At 40.4% G+C, this 23,223-nt stretch overlaps 1 protein-coding gene across 2 annotated transcripts in view; it reads left to right on the top strand.

Annotated features, from left to right (window-relative positions):
• The first annotated feature begins 1,135 nt into the window (after positions 1-1,135).
• Dock10 (dedicator of cytokinesis 10) overlaps positions 1,136-23,223 on the top strand; it is a 230,297-nt gene continuing 208,209 nt past the window's right edge. For both annotated transcript variants that reach the window (XM_051190560.1, XM_051190559.1), the window contains exon 1: positions 1,136-1,422. In XM_051190560.1, the coding sequence (XP_051046517.1) occupies positions 1,300-1,422 (123 nt within the window). In that variant the 5' untranslated portion in view covers positions 1,136-1,299. The remainder of the gene's footprint in view (positions 1,423-23,223) is intronic.

Below are 23,223 nucleotides of genomic sequence, written 5' to 3'. Positions count from 1 at the left end.
ACTCTTCTCCTTGTCAGGGCCCTGCTTCAGCACTCAAGTCTCTGACTGCACCAGACTTCCTGAGCCTTTGAGAGTCATTCATAATCACTAGTTATTCAGTCCCGACTGTACTCCAGCCAGACAGTATTCGGTAACTCGTTAAAATGGTTATGAACTGTTTGTCAAACATTAAGACAGTCACACTGTATATAGCCCAGGTTTACTCAAAGGGAGCCTGTCGGCCTACTGAGTGCATCACAAGCATAAGCCACATCTCAAAAACAATGTTTTTAACTTAGAAAAAAGCAGAGGCCACAGATCCACAAAAACAAACAAACAAGAACAGAAAGAAACATTTAAAAATCCAGTGTCCCAACAGCTCTCCCACCCACACTGGACAGAAAGCCACCACCCTGCATGTGACTCCACATAAGACGTTTGGAACACTTTAATCAGATAGCTTGTGCCAGGGTAAGCAGGCATTTTGGTAAAATGACAGGAAAATAGACTAAAAGCCACCCACCATGCCGGACTCACACTGCCCATTAACCTGACAAGGTTCTTACTTACTCATCCTGATGTCATCCTGAAATCCCTTATATTACTCAGATATACACTAGCTTATTCAAATTAGTATGCAAAGTTAGGAGGCTCTTGGTAAATCACCCTCTCCAGTCTCATTTTCCAGAGCTGTATAGCTGGTATAGAATAAGAAAGCAGTTTAGGAACATTAATGGCAGGCATGAATTCATACAGACTGTCCCAAGCAAGGATCTCAGCCACCAGACAGATCCCTAATAAACCTCTAAGGTACCTCCAAAGGTGCATGGGGGACTTGAGTTCTATCCTTGGCCACTTTCTAGCCTTAGAATGCAGATCTGAGCCTCAAAATGCCAGATCCCCAGCCCTCCAAGCGCATAAAATAGAGAGCAGGGAGGTGGAGAGGTCCTATTCCGAGTCAGCGGCCACATCCCAGGTTCAGTACCCAGTCCCGGGTGGGCGGCGCGGGTGGAGCCACCCCACGGGCGCCCTGCGGCTCCCTCTGCAGATGCGCCGTAGCTGGGCCGAGTTGGTCGCGCGCGGCCAGAGCCGGGCAGAGTTTGTAAAGTCGCGGCGGAGCTCGAGCGGGAGCAGAGGGGGTGGGCAGAGTGGGGGTGCGCGCGAGAAAAACCCGCCTCTTGTGAGTTGAGCGGGGAAGAGGGGGGGAAAGACTCCGAGTTCCGCTTCCTGAACGGCGGGTGGGTAGAGCAGGCTGGCTCGACCGGAGGACCGGCGGGACACACTCGCTCGGGGGCCGAGGCGCGAGCAGTGCGGCCCGCTATGGCCGGAGAGCGGACCCGCAGGTTCACCCGGAGCCTGCTGAGACCCGGGCAGGCGGCCGAGCTCCGGCACAGCGCCGCATCTGCCGCCGCGGTGGCCGTCAGCAGCAGGCAGCAGCAGCGGGTGAGTGCCGCGCGTCCCTCGCGCCACAGCGGGGCTTGCCAAGGGACCCCAGGCAGGCCTCCCTCCAGCCCTAGGAGCCCCAGCTCGGGAGCTAATGGGTCCTCCACCCACGCACTCTCTCCCCTGCCGCCTCCTAGAGCGACCCAAGAGCCACCTCCACCAGGCAATGTCACTAAAGAATTAAGGACCTGAGGCGCATTTGAGGACTTTAGGGACATGGGACGCTTAGAAGAAGAGCTGCGTGGGAGAGGATGTGCCCACGTTTTAAGGAGGGTGGTGAAGGAGGAGGGAATGCATACATGCTGGCTCAAGGTGACAGGGGTGACCAGGACCTGGGGCGGAGATGGGGGTTGCGGGATTGATAGTGGAGATCTACATGGATGGAACCTGTAGATCTCCAAGTCTGCGCGCCCCTCTCATCCCTGTGGGAACCTGGAGAAGATGTAGAGTGAGCTCCTCAGCCGACTAACGCTGCAACCCCCACCTTCTATCTAGCCCTGAAACACTTGCAGTTCACACAGATCCCCCCCCCACACACACACACACAGGCGGAAACCCCACAAGCCACTTTATACTGTTGCAGAAAGAGCTGGGGAGACTGGATGGAGGGAAGGTGGGTTATTAAGTAGCCGGTGGCTTCTAGTGTTTTTTGAAGCGGTTTCGTGGGGTTCTCCCTCAGAAGACTCCACGGGTTACTTCCTCATCGAATGCCTTCTAAGTTGGGCGATTTCCGCGGGAAGTCCCTGGTGCAAGCAACCAACATCAGATGCCCAAATCATGGCCATGCATCTCCAGATATTCATAAATTCCAGTAGGTGTCACACTACGGGATGGAAGTAGCAAGCAGGGAGTGCACAGCAACTGTGGAGGAAAAGGGAAGCAGTAGGAAGCAGCCTTCCAGCAAGAGTGGGGCTCTACCAAGCTCTTGGCTTGACTTCCTTGGACCAGGACCCTTGTCGTTGTGGGTTTCGTTTTCCTTTTTGCCAGTAAATACTATTAGGATTAAACAGCTCTTTTTAAGAGTGTCAAAGAGAAAGTGTTGCTTTTGCCAGTCACTGAGGAGCAGGGAGCCAAAGCTGCTCAGAGCCAGTTCCCACAGCCAGAGCCTTCTCTAAAGCCAGAGGTCGGGAAGTTGAACAGAGCAGAAGCAAATTGCCTGGCATGGAGACCAGAGCATCAGAGGCCCAAGGGGTGGGGGTGGGGGAAAGCATGGGGTGTGAAAAGAGCTGGTGGCCAGGCTGCCTCCTCATTCCCTTCCCTCACCACTGGCTGCCATCTGCAGCTACCAGGGACAAGTCAATTGTTAGCCAATCCCTTGACTGTGCCAGTCTGTGGTTTTGGTATCAGTGTGCATATTTTTAGGGAAGAACAGGCGAACTGTCAAAAACGGGCCATTCTGAAAAGTAAGTGGAGCTATTAGAAAATAAGACACATACGCGACATCAGTAATTTTTGCTTTTAAAGCAGTGTTCCTTAAACTTTGAGTGGCGACTCCTTTGGTGGACGTTGAATGACTCTCCCACAGGGGTCACCTAAGACCATTGGAAAACACAGATATTTACATTTGGATTCATAGCAGTAGCAAAATGGCAGTTATGAAGTAGCAACAAAAATAATGTTATGGTTGGGGGTCACCACAACATGAGGAACTGTGTTAAAGGGCCGCAGCATTGGGAAGGCTGCGAACCACTGTTTTAAAGGATTGCTAGGAGTTGTGCCTTTGTTATTCTGTCATTTGCTTTATAGTTAGGTTGCTTTGTGGTTAGTTCATTTTAGGGACTATTGGTAATAAAATGACAGAATTTTAGCAGTGATGACATTCAACTAGCTTCAACAGCATGACTTTTCATTTGTGTTTTGCTTTTGAGTAGTTCTCATAATGTTTCTGTAGCAATGGAATTTCCATAAATAATATGTATACTTGCTGTCCTTCTGTGCACATGCACACACACACACACACACACACACACACACACACACACACCTTTCTCCAAGATTATCATACATTTGAAATCCTGGTGAGATCTTGTCACAATGAATGAGCACAGTGTCATTAAGGGCAGTGAGAAGGGGCACTTCATTGGCACAGGTGCCTTCCTGGCTTAAGCACCTTGGCCAACACTCCAGAACCGATTCTTGCCAAGACATTTCAAGGGATCCTCCACATCTAGGCAGGCAGCGCTGGCGGTGGTTTTGGCAGGAAGACATGAGCTTTGCTTTCTCCCTATCACTTCCCTTGGAGGGAAGCAGGAAAGTTTGGGCTCTTTGAGTCAGCCCTCACACTCAGTGGGACCTGGAGTGACACTGCACTCTCAAGGGACCTCCAACCTCATGCTTGGCCTACGTGGTACATGCTCATCATAGGTTTGCATTGGTCCGTGTTCTCAAAGCCTGTTTGCCAAAGGGGAGAAAGGATAGTGGGGAAACAGTATGGTTAGTTCCCTTTAGTGTAAGGTAGTAGATGCTTTCGTCTGTTGCAGCAAGCTGTCCTCTATTGTATTTGAGGGACTCTAGGGATTTCCAAGAAAAAAAACTATCTATCTTCTAAGTTTATAGTGTTTTTGTTTTGTTTTGTTTTGTTTTGTTGTTGTTTCTTGAAAGTCCTTCAGAATGTTACAGGAAGTGTTGTAAATCTTGGCTAATAGAGATAAATGAAGGGAGCAGATCAACGACATATGAGAATGAGATGAAGTCTTCCAAATATATTTGGGGTGTGGAGAACAGAGATCAAGGGAAGCTGACTGAAGGAACATGCATGACCAAGGACAGCTGTGACAGCAACTACCCCAGGAAAAGTAGAATGGATGCCAAAGGAAACTTGACTTCATTGTTACCCAAACCACTGGATTAGGGTTGCATGTGTGCATGGAGACTGCACTATTTTGAACAAAGGCCTCACCCCTTTCATTTCCCTGACTTATTTTTAGGAAATTAATGGCTAATAATAATCATAATGCCATCACATTTAAACTGTTTTTCTAAATTTGTTTTGTCTCCTGTCTTATAAGCAAACTTTTCTACTGTAGAATTTCAGTTCTAATATAATTGAAAATATGCCTTCCATGTTAGGACTTGAGTGTTTTAGCACCAAGGTTCAACACATGTATGTGTACCAGATCAGTTTTAAAGTGGTATGGCCACTAGTTTTAACATTCTTTCTTGGTAAAATAATTTTCTTCATAAATAATGAGGTGTGTCTGCACTTTTGCATGAGTTAGTTATTTATGTAACTTTTTATTATTAAAATATAAACTTAAGGTATATGTACCTTTCTGTGTATATGCTTGGTTGTGCTGCAAACAGACACCTTTAACACCTTTAACAAAGATAAGTAAGTTTTATGCAAGTACCACATCTGATCTGTGATGTGTTTATGGAAAGAACATGTTTATGTGGTCAGAAAAACAGAGAAAACATCTAACTGACCATCTGGTCAGTTTTTACCTGAAGGTATATTGCCTACGCCGAAGTACATTAGTTTGTTTGTGTGTGTGATGTCATGCATTTATGGTAGTTTTTCCTTTGTTACACAAACAGCCTGTGTAACTCATTCTTAAGTTCTATATAATTTGTTATTAATGACTTTTAAAAAGGAAACAGCTTGCCAGAAGTGATTGCACTTAAACCATGATTTTCCTATGCCAATCCACTCAAGAAGGGTAAGGGGTGAAGAGAAGGAAGTGCTCCTCCAGTAATCACAAGAAGCCCATCTGCTTGCTTTGATGTCTTCTAAGTGTGGTATCTACTTAAAATCCTACTCTTGACATTGTAGGAGCCCTGAGTAAATAGAAGCTTTGAATTGCTACAGGACTTTGATTGAGAAAGAATGAGCAACTAATATGTTTGCATGAGAAATTCCTAGAAGGAAAAATGTCCTCCCTCTGAACTTTGTGACATTTAAATAGTGGAGAGTAGGAGGAATTTTTTTTTTTTTTTTGATAGTTGAGTGGGGGAGTCTGGAATTTCCCAAAAGTTAAGCTGGGAGGAAGTAGAAGGATGTTGAAAATGCTAGTGAATGAAAACAAAGCACTTATTTTAATGTGAGTGTCCAGAATCAAAACCAATATGCAATATGCCTGTTAGTTCAGCATCTAAAGCACACAGTGGCCTTTAAAAAGAAAGATTTGTTGGCTCATGTATGATTTCCATGTGTATGTATGTGTTGCTGCATGAGTTGATGCACAACACATGTGTGTAAGGGCTCATGGAAACTTGAAGGGGCTGACCAATCCCTTGGAACAATAGTCATGGGTGATTGCAAACTGCAGTTAGGGTGCTGGGAATCAAATTCCCTGGCCCTCTGCAAGAGGACCAAGTGCTCTTAAACACAGAACCATCTCTCTTGTCTCTATATTTTCCTTGTAATAAGGCTCTTAACGACAAGAATTCGTTTTAATGTCAATCATTCTTTGCTTTTTTTCAATATGAATAAATTCTTTTGACATCTCTATTTCTTGAAGAAGTCATGGAAAACTTCACCAGATCAAGTCTGAATGCTATTGGTTATGCAAGCTAACACTTGGGCCTTTTCAAAGAAAGTAACTTCTAGAAAACTTTTAGAAGGGTCAACAATGAAACAAAGAATCAACTTATAAGATTTGAAGCTCTCCCCCCACCCCATGTTTAACTATTTCATGAAGACTTGCTTGTCTTAGACCTTTTAATCACTGTGACAAAAATAGCTTACATAAAGAACTTCAGGGAGGAAAGGGATATTGTATTGGTTCATGGTTTCAGAGGTTCAGTTCCTTGCGGATAGTAGGAGGGTGTAGCTAGAAGACAAAGATGAAAGAGAGTAAGAATCAGCCAAAGAATATACAGCTACCCAAACCACACATCAGAGACATACCTCCAAGACCCACTTCTTACTTTTCATTACTCCTCAAGAATGCCATCATAGTATGAGTCCATCCATGGAACCCTCAAAAGTTAACTATCTGTGGAAATATCCCCATATATGAAACAGGAGTATGGCTTTCTAATTTTTTAGTCCAATAAAATTGATAAGAAATAAAAAGGAGAATTATAGCTGCATTGCAATAAACCAGTTGTTGAGAAGCTTTGGGGTGCCTGACACAATATTAAATCCTTTAGCTTAATTCTCAGGACAATTTTATGGGGAAGTTAACTGTTGCAAGTTCTAGTGAGAAGGCCATTAAGATTCCAAGGTTACATATATGCTGGTAATGTAAACTAATTTAGCCACTCCAGAAATCAGTCTGTAGGTTTCCCAAATCTAGGAACAGATCTACTAAGTGACCCAGACATATCCAAATGCAATTCTTTTCCTTGCTACAAGGCCATTTGTACATCAGTGCTCATCTCAGTTTTATTTGTAACAGCTACAAAAGAGCTACCTAAATGTCCATCAGCTGACAAATAGGTGGTGAAATTGTAATATGCATATGCAATGCAATATTATTTAGCTATAAAGAAAAATTAAATTGTAAATTTTGCAGGTTAGTTTACAGAACTGGAAAAATTATACTGAGTGTGGTCAGCTGTGTCCCAAAAGATGAATAGTACATGTTCTGTCTCATCTGAGGAGCATAGCTTCAAATCTTTTGCTTTGTATATTTCATATGAAGCATATGTAGAAGCTAGGAAAATAGAAATAGCCATTGGCAGGGCAATGCATTATGGAAAGGAGAATAATATAATATAGGTGAAATGTAAGTAGATGAGAGAATACTGTGAGCTCATGCATTCAAGCAGGTGCTGAAATGAATTGTAGGGGGAACCTATAGGTCAGGAAAGGGCTTTTACCAATTGAAGGCTGTATAACAAACTTCTTGGGAACCTATGAATTTACAATCCAAGTTAAAAAAAAAAAGAAACCATGGATTTAAAAGAAAACAATAAGGGTGTATGAAGGCGTTTGAAGAGAGGAAAGGAACGATGAAATGATGTGATTAACTCAAAAAGTAAAATAATTTTAAAAAGAATAGAGAAAAAATATTTCAAGGGTTAAACACATTGCTCAAGGCTGAGTGACTGACGTATATTCCTTGCATCTTGAATAGTAAACACAGAAGGTTTCTCTTCCAACAAACCTCTGTTTCTCAGTTTTGTGCCTGCTGCAGTAGAACCTCTAATTACTGAGGATGAAAAGCTAACATTGCTTGTTTTTGCCTTCTGATCTACCCAAGCTGCAGCTAGCTCACCTAAGAAACAGGAAATCATTCTTCCCACTCACGTTTCAGAGTAGCTGCCAGCATTTATATCAGTGTTCCTGTGAGGTTGGGAGCAGCAGTAGAGTTGTTCCATGCACCTTTATAATAATAGACCCTCTAGAGGCAAGTGAAAGTTCAGTTGTTAAATCTTTAAAAGAATGAATTCACTCAACCATCTTCATCGTGTCTGTCTGGAAAAGTCTTGAGTGCATCTTGTAAGCATTGGGCTTGATCTTTCTCAAGCCCCCTTCCTGTTATCCACTTCATAACCCCTATCTATCTATATGTTTGTGCATCCTGAGCACATTTTCCATGTCTCTAAGTTATACCAGGATTCTTGTCTCTACATCTTCTCTCATCCAAAAGAGCAATTTTAAGTGTAAAAATCATTTAAGAAGACAACCACTCTAAAAGAGTACAAAAGACAACAGTAGAAAGAATAAAAGCCAATATTAGGAAAATTAGATACAGTCAAATGTGGGTCTTCACAATCAAATCAGCATAACCATTAAGTCTGGTAACTTAGCTAAAAGTTCTTCCTGTGGCCATTTGAAAAGGAAAACACCATGAAATTTAAAGGGTCTGTGAGTTCAAAGAAATTTGTCTGCTCTAGGCATGTTCAACATTAACTTATAATGATACTCCAGAGATAATTTCTTATTGTTTTTTCATAGAGGAAAATAATGCAATTATGGACCCTTGCCATTTAGAGCATATCACCAGGACCAGGCGCATCAGCATCACTTAGGACACTTAGGAGCTAATGCAGAATCCCAAGGATGAAATTTTAAAAAATTCCCCAATTTATCTGTAAGCACCATAACATTTGAGGAAAAATAAGATACATCATCAGCCATTATTTTTGGCACACCATAAGGTAAAGGCAATTGTGTGCAAGAACAATGCCACCTGGTTTACAATTCTGAAAATTTTGCTTAAGATGGAGACAAAGTGAAAATACAACACGGTGATTGCTAAATTACTTTAGAGAAGTCTCTTGCTTACTTATGCCTATTGCCTTCTCTACTTCATTGTAGTATTAACTTCACTTAAGCTTTCAGGTTAAGAAAAACAGTCATAACATACCTAAAATAGTGCTTATCCAAATCAGAAAATGTCCTCACCCTGAGTTATAGAGTGAGCATCAACACTGTAAAGATGGGGCCAGCTGTGGTTATCAATCCTCATATATGAGATCCTAAAATAATCCTAACCTGTGTATTATAGATTGAATATGTGTAACCCCTCCCCACCCCCAGATACCTGTGTTAGCATTTTAACTTACACTCAGTATTTGCAGATGGGACTATTGGATGACTATTGGATTTGAGGTAAATTGGGTCATGAGAATAGGAGTTTTATGGAGGCAATAATGGTTTTAAAATAAAAGAGAAAGAATAATGGTTTCAGAATAAAAGAGAAAGATGTCCTTCCTTCTGCTACAGTAAGTTTTCCTGTCTGAAAATTCTGACCCATTCATCTCGACTTTGCAGCCTCCATACAGGTATGAACCAAACACTTGTTGTTTAAGCCACCTGTGTTGTTACAGCAGCCTGAACTGACTGGTACAGCTCGCTGTTATGATGACTACTTGTTATTCTGTATAACCTATTGTGCTGCCATGTTGAAACTTTTAGAAATTTGAAAATATTTCTATCAGTAAATCTGGAGATTACAATCAGAAAACCATAATGATATTTTTGTCCCTTATTGTCACAGATTAATATATATATACATGTATATATATACATATATACATATATACATATGTACATATGTGTTTATATATATATGTATATATATATAAAATTTCCCTCTAATTCATCTTGAAATGTCCTGAGTATGGAATTTCATGGAGTTAAAAACCTTTATCTTCTTATATACTATAATGTGATGGTTTCTTTGGTTGTTATTCACTACCATCATGGAACACTCTTTCACTTCCCATCACAATTATGTTTTTTGAATTTGGCCATGTGGATTTCTAGTCAATGGGCGATGGTAGGGAATGGCAGGTTCTATGAAGCTGGAGTCTAGAACTCTATATCCAACCTTTGGGCTTATAGTATGAAATTACCTTTCTCTTTTGAGCCTCAGATTTCTGGGTCTGTGATCATGGACCAGCTATGATAGTGCACACATTTAATCCCAGCACTTGAGAGGCAGAGGCAGGAGGATTGTGGGCTCAAGGCCAGTCCGATTTACATAGTGAGTTCTAGAGCAGACAGAACTACTAAGAGAAACCTTGTCTCAAGAAACCTAAAATAAAAGGAAAATAAAAGATCGCATGATTTGGTTCTTAAATTTGCGAGTCCTCTGCTTCAGAGTTCTGGTTAAGTTCTCCAGATCCCTGGTTCACAGATGTGACCTGTTTAGCAAGGTCATGCTGGACATCAAGTGGGAGTTTCCCACCAGCCTCTCTAAGGTCCTGTAGCCCTGTTTTGTTTGTGCCATAGCTCCCAGTGCTACCTACAGTGACCTTTTGAACCTTATCTGTTGCAATCCTTTTATACTCTGCTTACTGTATGAAAGTAAATATGGGGGTAAAGCTTTCTCACTGTACCTGAGGTACTTAAGGAGAGCTAGGACAAGTGGGCTGGTGCACTGAGTGGAAGGTTCTAGTGAAGGTGGGACTTGCTGTTGATGTATAATCCTCACAGTCTTAAAGCATGAACCAAAGCAATCAATCAGGAAGATGTTAAGATGCCCCATGTATTGAGTATTTTACTTACACAGCCTACTTACGATGAATTTTTGGCAATGGATTCTTGTCCCCATTTTGTAGTGAGAAAAGATGTTCATGAACATGAAGCTTGTCTTGATTGGCAAGTGAATGGTGAATCTAGAGTCTATTACAGGAATTCTGACTCCATGGTCTGAGCTCCTCCTGAATGGTGCAAATGTCCCACCAAATAGGAAGAGAGGAGCAACCTCATGTGATAGGTGACTGGCATCCAAGAGGAGAGGAAGCCATTTGGGCCTGGCTTCTAAAAAATCTTAACACGAAGCACTGGAAATAATTTCATCCCACTGAACAGTTCAGAACCCAGCAGCATGAAACATTGGGACTGATGATCTCTAGAATGGGTTAAGTTTTACAAACAAAGGTTTCCTCAGCTCTAGAAGGAACAATATTCCATTCTTCTCCTTCTACAGAAATACATTTTGGCAAGATAAGCATGGAGTGGTTGGACTTCAAATTGCATCTATTACATTGTCTACAGTTGGACTGAAGTGGACATGTCTACCTCTGAAATGAAGAGAATTTATAGGGCTGCATCATTCAAAGTCCTTTTCATTTCTGCTTCTAAAATATGAAAGTTATTTGTTTTTCTAATTCAATTTGAGCATACCTTTTCTCCTGAAATAGAATTTGGGAAGCTAGGCAGCTCTTTAGTTTAAACTTAACACAAAATGGCAAAATTTAACAAAGGACTGGAAGTCTATTTGAAAAGATGACACCATTTATGATCAACACAATGAGCTCCCCCCCATAATGGTTTTAGTAATTACCAATTTAAATGACTAATTATGGCTGTCAAAATGACCAATGACTTTTGGCCTTTCAAATCACATATTCTATAAAAAGAACACAGGCATGAACATTTGATTCGGCAAACAGGCAAACAAAAAACTTAACAGAACTTACTATTCAGTGAGATATAATAATTAAATTATTCTTAAACATGCATTGTTTATTTAATAAGCTGCTCAAGGTCCCTTTGTCCTAACTCTGTGGCATGAGAAAAAATGAACTGAATACAGTTAGGACATGTTCACCAAATGGGAGAGAAGTTGGGACTCTGTCACATTTTCAGGAAGAAAATGCAAATGTGGAGAATTAATACTTAAAGATAATTGCTTTTTATGTTTTCACATCCTTTATTTAAAATCAGCCATTTGTTCTAAAAGAAGATGTCATTTTTTTTTTTTTTTTTTTTGCAAATGAATAAAACTGTATTCTGGTTTGCTCTATTGTTATAAATCACAGAATGAATAGCCATGATTTTTTTTTCTAAATCTGAAAGTGCTCCTAATAAAGTTTACCTCTACATAACAACATGTAGAGATAAAATTCTTCCATAGCCTTCTTGAGTACCACAATCAATGTGAAAAACAAATGTCTTTATTACTAGCAAGTGTGCTTTCCAGGCAATGTAACCTTGACAATGTCATTAACCCTTGGGTTGCTTCTAAAATAAAATGCTGAACACTAAGACCTGGAAAGATGGAATATCTAGAGAGTTCTTAGTGATTTTGGGAGTTTCATAAAGAATAAAGCTACTCTTTGTTTTTTATTTGTCACACCACCTAATTGATTTTAAGATGCCTGAGTTTAGCAACTGGAAGAACAGGTTAAATGGTTTACATCCAAGTAAAAATGCTAATATAAAAAATAATCATTGATGACAGACATAGCTGTTTATAAGTGGCATGGGACTTGGCAAAAGAGGACTGACCATGTCAATGTCGGGCAAGTCATGTTCTTCCAGCTTTGTGGAGCATCAGGGACAAGGACACAGTCCCGTTTCCCTCTTTCTACCCTAAGAGACTGGAAAGAAGATTCATTTCATTCAGAGAGAGCCCTTTTCAGGAATCGCAGTATCATGGCCACTGTAGATCTCTGGCTCAAGGCCTTGGTAAATCCCCTCTCCACATGACTGATAGGAAAAATATGAATGATTCCCCCTGCCCACGTCACATTCTGCCACCCTGCACTGACAGCCACTGATGAGGCAGTGGGAGCCCCCTCTCTATTTCTCTGTGTGTATCTGTCTCTCTCTTTCTCTTTGTGTATGTCTCTGTCTCTCTCCCCCTCCCTCCGTCCCTCCCTCTCACCCTGTTGAGTTTGCTTTTGCCTCTGTGACTCACAGGACCTGTTGTTCTGGGCCTGGTGTGGTTTTTTTTTTGGAGGTGGTGAGAAGGAGTCTGCTCTTCCTCCATCCCCAGCCCTGCTATCAGCCACCCAACACAGTGTGGGAACCCACATTATGTTCACTTCAGAATGGAAATGAACCATTAGAATAAACCCCCAAGAAGATGGAAGAAGACTAGGGTACTGGAGGTGACTTTTTGACACTCAACTGAAAAACTGTTCTGTGGAACTTTCTAAATGAAATCTGTCCATCCCACAACTTAAATGATGCTTATTTGTGTTACTTCTCCTGGATTAGGAGAGAGGAGTGTAGATTTCTCTCTGACAGTTCTAATACTTAGAGACTTTCAAGGTCAGACATGATGTTATTGCCTCTCATTTTTTCCAGAGTAGCAAAACTTGGTACATAGTAGGTGCTTACTAAGTGCTCCTCAAATAGGAAAAGTCACATATGGAGATGTAGAGGACAGATGAGGCATATGAAAGGCAACTGAAGTGCCTGCTTTAACAGAAACAAAATTGTTTAAGTATGACACGTGGCTTCCTGTGCAAGGTACAGTCCTCCAAGCCAAACTGTCACCATCTTCATGAGCTCATCTGTGTCTGCTTGTGAGAGTCCATAAGGATCAGATCTGAAGAAGACCCGAAGTCTACAGCAGTCCCAGTCAGCAGGCCGGTGTGGATGAGGAAATCACATGGATCCACACCCTCAGATGAAGAGCTACGGAAAACTAAAACCTGTTGAGAGAATGAGAGAGTGAGAATTAGTCTTTCCCAAAGATGACTACCCCAAATGGTTATTCAGTCCAAAATGGTCAGCTGTAAAATGTTAGAGAGAAGCAACACTAGACAAACTCAACAGGTTGTATTTTTATATGTTGTCACATATACACAGATACATGCACACACACACACACAGACAGACACACACACACACACACACACACACACAGAGAGAGAGAGAGAGAGAGAAACACAGAGAGACATGTAATAACAGTATCTGAAGAATACAAGGCCATGAATTAGAAAGGGATTTGGGTGTGATGTAATTATTTTTTAGTTCAACTTAAAAAGAAAAAATGATTGAAGATTGGAAAAAATAAAAAATAAAAAGTAGACTGTTAATATTCCCTCATAGGTGGAGGGGATGGTATTGGACTTTCTCCTGAGTATCCAGCCACTCTTCCCAGTCATTTGTATGTAATTTTGCATTAATTACAAATGATATTTGGATCTTTGGGAGGAGAAGAGAACAGAGCCATGCTTCAGGCACACTGGGTGAAGCCTTCTATTATGGCTATTTTGGGGGTCTCTTCTGCCAGAATTCCCTCACCCCTGCTCTGTAAGTAAGACCAGTGAACTCCTTGGCCACACACGTGTTAGGTGTTTCTGTGACCCCAGCTCCTCACCTGAGTCACCAAGGGACACACACAGGCCTTGTTGCTTGGCCTGTGATGTCAGTGTCTTTTCTGCAGATGCTACTGGCAGAGAATAAAATGGAGGAATTGTGCGGCCACTGAATTTTAATAACCATTTGTTGCCAGTGCCATAATGGAGAGTGCTTGAGATTAAAAAGGAAGGGCAGGTCTGGGGACAGTAGATTCCCTGGAGTTCTGTAGTTTCATCAGTGAACACAAATCCTATTTTATTCCTAAAATTTGCCTTCCCTGCTTGAGGGTAGAGGATGTTCCTGAATATTAAACTAACTGTACTGCCTCCAGTCTTAAGGTTCTGCCTTTTGATATATTCTGGTCTCTTTTTACATCTACACTTAGAAAATGTTGTGAAGTTTATTAATTTAATAACTCTAAATATAGAATACAATGAAGAGAAACAATGATCACCCACAGTCTCACTGGCCACTAGTCACACATCTCTACTCTCAGGGTATTTATTTGAAGCACTTGTGTCTTTACAAAACATCCAGGGACATAAATCTTAGCTAACATTGAATATTTAGTTTTTTATAAGCAAAGTTTTATGTTAATTTCTTGCTAGAAACTTTATATACATGTATAACCTAAAATTCATGCTGAAAACGGGGAGAAAAACATTGTGAAAGTCCTCTTGATATCCTACAGTAAGACATATTTAAACCTAAAGGGAAAAAATTCATCTAAAAAAGAAAGGAAGCTAAGCCACAGGAGGTACAAGGGGATGTGGTCAGAACCACAGGGTCATGAGACCTTTTCTAGCCCTGTGCCTCTCCTCCATTGGCCAAATGTACCATGTGTGACAGTGAGTGTACTTTTGTGTCATAAAATGGAGGTAGATAAATCTGCTTGTGTTTCCTTGGACTCTCGGTGAAAGTGAAGGGGCCGTCCGTCCAGCAGAGTACTGCTTGCCAGGGAGCTTCAGTAGTCCGCGTCCAGCAAAGCTGGGCACACAGTTCAACTTCACATCTTTAACAGTTGAGCGTCCCTATTTCCTGCTATTTGCTGAGACTCTATGCAAGTGTCTCAAAAATGTGTGAACACATTTGTCACCCAGTTGAGAACATGCATATCTCAGTTCATGAATGCAGAAAGAACCTAGATGTGCCATTGGGTTTGAGCCATTGCTGTGAGCTGACCTTTTTTTTAATCACCATGTCTAATCACCAAAATGACTGCACCTGATCTCAGTACTCTGATAACTGATTGACACCTGGCTGAACCTAGTTTGGTAGGATGTGATTTTGTGAATGGATTTCTGTTGCTTCCATAGCTGATAAACACAAATGTAGTGCTCAACAACACCGATTCTTCATGTAGGTAAGAAGCCAGTGAAGGTCTCATCAGGCTACGACCAAGGTGTGAGCCAAGGCTGTGTCTTTTTCTAAATGCATTCAAGGAAAATCTTCTTTGTGCTCTTTTGGGTGTCATGAGATTTACGTCTTTGACCTTGTTGAGTGGAAGTGCCTACTTTCCTGTTGAATGTAGAGTGAAGTCTGCCTCTTTGGGCATGGCTCTCTTCTGTTGTCAGAGCATACCATTGTGGGCCAAGTTCATCATATGTTACATCCAAATGACCCTTTCTTCTGCCTCCCTCTTTCACTGACAAGGATTAACACCATGGCCACCAAGATAACCAGGATCATCTCATGATATTCAGGACTTTAATTATAAATACATCTGCAGTGTCTCCTCTTTTGTGTAAGTAAGTACATCCATTGGCTCTAGGGATTTTGGTGGATCTCTTTGTGAGGTCCAGCACAAAATATGCTCAAAAATGCACTAGAAAGAGCAAATTATCCACCAAGAACTACTTTTTGATGCTAAGGCAAAGTGGAAGAAACATTCAAGGACCACAGGGCATGGGATGGGGTGACCTGCAATCAGGGTAGGTCTCCCCTCCTCATTTAAAGCTCTCTGAAGATGCTCTCAGAGACATGGCCAGCAGTGACTATAAACCCAGTTCGCCTGAAAATGAAATTTCACCATCACATTTTCAGTATTTACTCTTTATCACCTGTGCTACCTCTCATGAGTTCCTAGTTGCCGTTAGCCTTTTCTTTCTGTTTCCACAGCATTTGCAAATATATTAATTGCCCTTAACCTCAATTGCATAGCTATTGCCTTGTCTTATGAGCAAGCTACACTTTTATCATAGCTTCATATATGATCCCTGGTTGGACTGACAGGCAGAAAAATATGTATTATCATGGCTGTTTTAAATGCTCTAAACATTCCATGTCATTCTCGAAAAGGGCATATATCACAAGAATCATAAGCATTCCTTTTGTTTTGCCTTACTTACATGCCTTGATGAGAACCTGCTTTATGGAAATAAGAGCTCAGGCCTTCAAGTTTAATGCCTTTGAAAAAATAAAATAGATTCAGATGCTTTTTAAGAAGGACTCATTTTAATTATTTGCTTTCAATGAAATAATAGGACTATGAAAGAAAACTGCATTTTCTGTTTGTGATCTCTTTAGATTTTTTACAGTACAAACCCTATCACTTCTAATTTTGAATTTTTAGTAATTTAACATTTCTTTCCTTTTGAAATAGTTCCCCACTAATTGTAATGAATCATTCAATTAGTTCTTAGTGTGTGTGTGTATGTGTGTGTGTGTGTGTGTGTGTGTGATAGGTATGAGTATATATGTGTGGTGTGTGCATCTGTGTTTGTGGCTTGGTGTGTGTGTATGTGATATATGTGAGTGTATGATGTGTGTTGTGTCTATGTGTATGTCGTATATGCTGTATGTATGTGTGTCTGTGATGTGTGTTGTATCTATGTGTGTGGTATATGCTGTTTGTGTGTGTTGAGTCTGTGGTTTGGTGTGTGTGATGTGTGTGTATGAGTGTGTGTGGTTTGATGTATATATGTGGTGTGTTTGTGATGTTTTGTGTGTGTGTGAGTGTGTATGTGGTTTGGTGTTCTTGTATATGTGTGTGTGTGATGTGTGTGTATGAGTGTGTGTGGTGTCTGATGCATGTATGTGTGTGATGTGTGTTGTGTGTGTGTGTGTGTGTGTGTGAGTGCGTATGTGTGTATGGTTTGGTGTGCTTGTAGTGAGTTGTGTGATGTGTGTGTGTGTGGTGTCTGTGTATATGTGTATTTCTGTGTGCATATAGGTGAGACTGACTGGCCTGTAAGCCTTGGGATCTGTCTGTCTTTGCCTCTTCTGCACCGTAATTACTAGCATACCCACAATGCTTTGCCCTTTTTCCATGACTTTTAGGTACTGAACTCAGATTCCCGTTCTTGGGATGCAAGGTCTTGACTAGCTGAACTATCTCCCCAGCCTCACAGGTTAAATTTCCAGGAGTTGAGGGATCAGGAAGGCAGATTGTGGTTTTAAGGCTTTAGAATGTTCACTGAGAGAGTAGAACTTTGGAGCCTTTTAAAAAAACTTCTCTGTGACTTTAAGACTTGATTAAGATGTCTGTGGACATCTGTGGTTGGAAGGTGAGGTCCATGTAGAAGATTCATTTTTACTATCACAGGGTGGTGTAGATGGCAAGTGTGACATGGAGCTGATTAAAGGAACCCATTACACAGGTTCTGGGTGGAAAAACAAAATGGTTAAGGAAGAACCTAAAGGCTCCTGTGTCAAGTTCAAACAGGCAATCAGAGAAATACCATATAGTTGTTACGTCACTTGCCCAAGATGGTACCATATTAAAGAAAGAGCTATAATCCTAGTTTCAAACCTCACAATTTCGCCACTATATTGTGAAATACTGTATGGGCGCACACCCATGCACATGAGTGTTATAAATTTGAAGCCATAGTGGGGAAAATGTATAATTAGGCAAGTGTGATCTAATGCTACTAAGCATAAAATCTGACTTGGTTTGGAAAAACAGCAGAGCTGGGAATGTAGATCAGTGATTGGGTACTTGATTAGCATGTCTCAAAACCCTGGATAATAACATCGGTTCTTTCTTCTACTTCTGTCTCAACCAAGTTTGGTGACCAAAGTGTAAATTTGGCAAAACTGAAAACTCTGAATATCTGGGATTCTTAGAGAAACCTGGTGCTAGTAATTTAGTGCAAGTCTTCCAGGAAAATAGAACCAACCCAACCCTGGAGGGGACAGACAGCCTTTGGGGAAATCCAACTTTCAACTTCTTTCCCTGGAATGTCTTTCACTTCTTTAGTGGTGCATTTAAATAAATAACAATTAGCTGTTTTTTTAAAAAAAAAAATAGCAAGGGCTATTTGGAGGAGTAAGTAATCGTAATGGTCATCCTGAGATAGGCAGTACCATAGAGTAGAGTGAGACAGCAGATGTATGTGCTTAGCATGTGTGAGCAGGAGACATTTGTGCAATGATAGTTTTCCTGGTATTTAACCCACTGTTCATTACCTGCCACACCCCACGATGGACACAAGCTACACTCATTTCTATTTATTGTCTTGTAGTTGAAAAATATTATCAACTGGAATGCTCAAGGGACACAAATTAAACTCATCATATCGTTACACGGAGACATGGTTTGGATAGGGGATCTGTACTGGATACTGCTGAACAAAAACAGTGGTGGTTCTTGCCACATTTACATTTTCTATAAGGCTAAGTTCTATAACCCCTGACTTTAGCAAATCCCCTCCATTATTGTCTAGCTCTCCGCAAAATGTAGTTCCTGAACGCCAATGTGTTGTATTTTTATAGATATCCTGAAAATCAGTCTATATAAGCAATTTTATGCATCTTATGTGCATTTCAACATATTTTAAAAATTGCTTTCACATATGGGCGAGTTTGTGTGTGTGTGTGTGTGTGTGTGTGTGTGTGTGTGTATGTAATTGTGCATATGTAACCCAGGATCCTTGGAAATCCACTTCTCTTCCTAAAGAAATAGCCCAATGCATGTTAGAAGTTACATTTCTGAAGGTGCAGTTTTTCTAATGGTGGCCAGTGATGTTCTGTTTATCTCCCATCGAGATGCTTAGAATATAGCTTGGAAAACTGCATGATCTTGTAGCTGCCATTGAGCTGACAAGTTGTCCTCCAGGATCTTAAAATAGCTGCCTCCATTCAGAGAATAGAAATCCCCAGAGGACATCACAGTAATCAGGGTAACTTTTGTTCTTTTAACTAATGTTATAAACTACAGATTTTTTTTTAATCAATGAACAATCATGAGCGATACATAGGAAAAAGTTTCTTTTTGAAATTTCCGAGTTGCTCATTGAGTTGTTTGGCAAATAGCAGACACTGCTTCACAGTTAGCTCACCACCAATGTGTTCACCATATTTTATCTTCATCTTCACCATGACTCATCTGTTCTGCAGTATAGACTGTATTGACAACAGACGAGCATTACTGTGCATATCATTCTCAATAAAATGTCAAGTGCATACAGTTAAAAAGTGTTATGGCTTACCTTTTAAAATGTTTTATATTTTAATATCCATTTTAGACCATTCACTTATGAATCATTAATGCAAATGTTCTAGACTAGGAAAGGAAAATAGCAGTGTGCTGTTGGCAGTTTTTAAATTACAAAAGGCTGTGGAGCTAAGTATTCTGTGTGTTAAAAAAAAAAAAAAACAGGTATGTATGGGGTCTGTTTTTCATTGTGAAGTATGGTATTTCTCCATACCTGCTCAGAAAAATCACATCACGTGGTCAGAGTGACAGCGGGAACTCATTCACAGTACCCAACATAATAGCAGGGGTCCTGAAGTTGTAAGGGGATGTGCACAGAGAACCTGAAGAGCAAATGTTGAGGACTGGTCTCCACTGCTGCCCAGCCATGAGGCTGTTTTTCTTCTGACATCTGGACATCTTCTGAACAATCAGTCCATTAAGGGGCTTAGAAGATGTACAGCCACTTAAAAAGATTTTTGCCCTTGGTGTCAGAGCTATAGATTGACCAACATCTTGAAAAGGCCTAGAACTTCTCCACTGCCAGTGACAGCTTGCTTTCCTTCTATGAGAACCACTCTCCCTTGGAGGAGGTGATGTTAACAACCAGCCAGTCTGTACCTTTAGGCCTTCAAGAAATGGCAGCTCACCCTATACTAACCCAGGATGAACATTTCTCCCTTCCAGCTGGTGGAAAAACAGACAAGCCGTTTGGTCCAATGGTCGATATGATATCCAGAACAGAAGAATAAATGCTTGAAAAGTGGAAATTATAAAATGTTTCTGAATGCACAGGGCTCTTTAAAATATACAAACACTGCACCAAGAAAGCACAGTGGATATTGTGTCATCATAATTTTGCTTAAAGTTTACTTTTTGCTGTTGAAAACTTGTCAAATAGAGGTTGTGGGACACAAATGGGACAACTTTGTTGTCACTGTAAGCAGAGTAAGTGATATGGGGGGACTAGGGAATGAAGACTGGCAGTCGGGCAGTGGCCTCTGGTTTTTGGTTTTTGGTTTTGTTTTGTTTTGGTTTGGGTTTTTTTTTTTTTTTTGGCAAGTATAAAGAAGAGCAGATGCAATTATAAATAGAATGATGGCCCAAACCAGGATCCCCAGTATAACTCAGTCAACACAGGGTTTTGTTTGATTGAATTTTGTAGATGATTTCATCAATGATTAACCTAACTTCATTAGGAGGGATCTAAAAGCAGAGCTGGCATAAGCACATCCAGAACACCCAGGCTAGCATTTCCTCTTCACTTAGTCTTGTTTCTTTTACCAGTAGGCGTATCTCGGTTACTGACTTCTGTGGCTATCCATAGTCAAAACAGAAAAAAATAAAAATAAAAAAGATTAGTAATAAGCTCAGTTTAAAACTCAAAACAAAAGGGACAAGCTGAAGAAGTAGCCATGTTGAATAATTAAATTATCTTAAAATGTTTTATGCGTATCCAACATTGTCCTTTTCTCCCTCTTTATCTTTCCCCAAGTACTCAATGTCATCTTTGTTTAATCTATAGAACATGAAGGTCTTTGTATGCAGAGCAGGATTTTTCCCAGGGGCTAAGAAGTCTTCCGAATACAATTTGGATGGCTGATTCCACCCTAAACAAAATTTTTGACATGCTGGTAATCCAAAACCATGGAAAATCTATTCAGAAGGCCCCAAGCAAGAGTGACAAACCATCTCTTCTCTTGCCACTTCCCCAAAATGAAACTACTGAGTAATAGCTTACATTAGGAAATTCTTTTGAAGTATTTTTTCATAGTTTAATTTCAGGCCACCCCTTTTGGCTAGAGCTTTGGAAACTTAAATTACATTATACATCACATTATATTTTATATAATTATATATAATATATTATAAATTATAAAAATATTATAAGGAAAAAGATTTATCTATCATATTTGATGCTTTAAAAAGCCATCACCACCTAGATTTTAAATAGGCATTTGCTTTCTTGTTCACATAACAAACCTTACAATGTTCATTTTAAATGAATTTTTAAAAAATATTTTATTTGTTTAATTTAAGGGGAGGGGGCAGTGTTAATGCAGGTCACTATAGTGCCCAAGGAAGCCAGCAGGGAGCTGGAGGTAACAGGAAGTGGTAGGAGTCGGTATGGGTGCCGGAAATCAAACTCAGGTCCTCCGTGAGAGCAGTACTGAAGCAGCCTCTAAACTTGGCCCTTATTTTAAATATAAAATAATCATTTAAGAACTTTTTTAATTTTCAAACTTTATGCATTTAAATGTATGCCTGAGTATGTCTGTGCACCATGTGTGCATAGTACACTCATTGCCCTGAAAAGAGCATGCAATCTTCATGGGATGGGACTGGAGTTACAGACAGTTGTGTGTGCCACCACATTCCTGGGAACTGAACCTGAGTGCTCCAGAAGAGCTACCAGTGCTCTTAACTTGTAAGGCATCCCTCTAGCTTCAAAGGACTTTTATATATGATACAAATAAGTATAAATAAAACTTGACATCTAGAACAATTATTTTATTTTTCATCTTCTCGTGTACATTGCTATAGGAAAGCTCTTAGTATGACTTTTAAAAAGTAAATGATATAGTAGTGACAAAAAGTCACCTAAGTTTAGATGAAGGGGCCATAATAGGCGTTCACATTCACCGGAGTGGTACGTGAATAGCGTGCAGAGAACTTTAGCACACATTGTCTCATTCAAGCCTTGCAAATCTCTACAATGGAAAAAAATTTTATTTTAAAGTATTTGAGTGAAGTCTCTAGCTCAGATGGACTTATCTTTGCTAACAATTTCATTGTTCTGACATTTTGAAGTACCTTCTCCTTTTCTATGCGTACCAAAAGTAATTGAAATTGGAAAGAAATATCTATAATCTGCATATACATCTTCTTGTAGTACTAAGAGTGAAACAGAAACAGCATGGATCTAACCACATTTGACTGTAACCCAGTATGTGTTTTATGAATTGGAGGAGAAGAACTTGAAGGCTCCAAAGGTAAAAGAATTGCAAAACAGAAACATCCATTACTGTAATGTGACCCTTGTGCACTGCACACATGTATTAGATTACCACACCGTATCCCATAAATACACACAATTATTACATGTTAACTGAACTAGAAATTAAGTTAAAAAAATTAACTTACAGACTGATGTTACAGAGCATAGGGGGAAGACAAACAATATGAAAAAAGTACCAAGTAAAGTCAATAATCAAAAGATTAATTGAGTCATGGTCCCACAAAAATGAGTAAGAACCTAGAAAATGTTTCTTTAAGAGCAAAATCTACTCTACCATTTTGGTCACAGTAAACTTCAAGGTAGCATTATTCTAAGAATGAGCTACGAGGCAAATGCTTTGTTTATTGGCTGTATTAGAAAGCTTTTAAAAGGCCATTATTAATACATTTATAAAAGTTGACAAACTCACAGAATCAGGGTGATTGTTAGGTGTTCATTTCTAGTCTGTGCAGCTCCAGAGCCCAACAGCTGTGAAGGCTTTTTGTTGTTGTTGTTGTTGTTTGGCTTTTGCTGCTGCTGTTTTTTTGATACAGGGTTTTTTTCTGTAGCTTTGGAGCCTGTCCTGGAGCTCCTCTGTAGACTAGGATAACCTCAAACTCACAGAGATCTGCCCGCCTCTTCCTCCCAAGTGCTGGGGAAGGCGTGTAGAAGGCCTTTTATTCGTGGTAAGATCCATTGATAGACATTGGTTTAGGATCCTGGTGCTAATTGCTGAAGTTTATGTTAAGATATTGAGAAGGTGAGAGAAGACTAGGAATATAGCTTAGCTGGGAAAGCGCTTGTCTTGCAATCATGAGAATCTGAGTTCAGTCTCCAGAAACCCACATTATGATCAATGACATGGCAACATGTGTTTATAACTCCAGCACTGAGGAGCTGGAGACAGACAAACCCTTCTGCTCACTGGGCAGGTAAGTCAAGCTTGCT

This window comes from Phodopus roborovskii, unplaced genomic scaffold (genome assembly GCF_943737965.1).
Source record: "Phodopus roborovskii unplaced genomic scaffold, PHOROB, whole genome shotgun sequence".
Classification (NCBI taxonomy): Eukaryota; Metazoa; Chordata; class Mammalia; order Rodentia; family Cricetidae; genus Phodopus; species Phodopus roborovskii.
The sequence above is the reverse complement of the archived record's forward strand: the minus strand, read 5'-3'. Positions and strand labels throughout refer to the sequence as shown.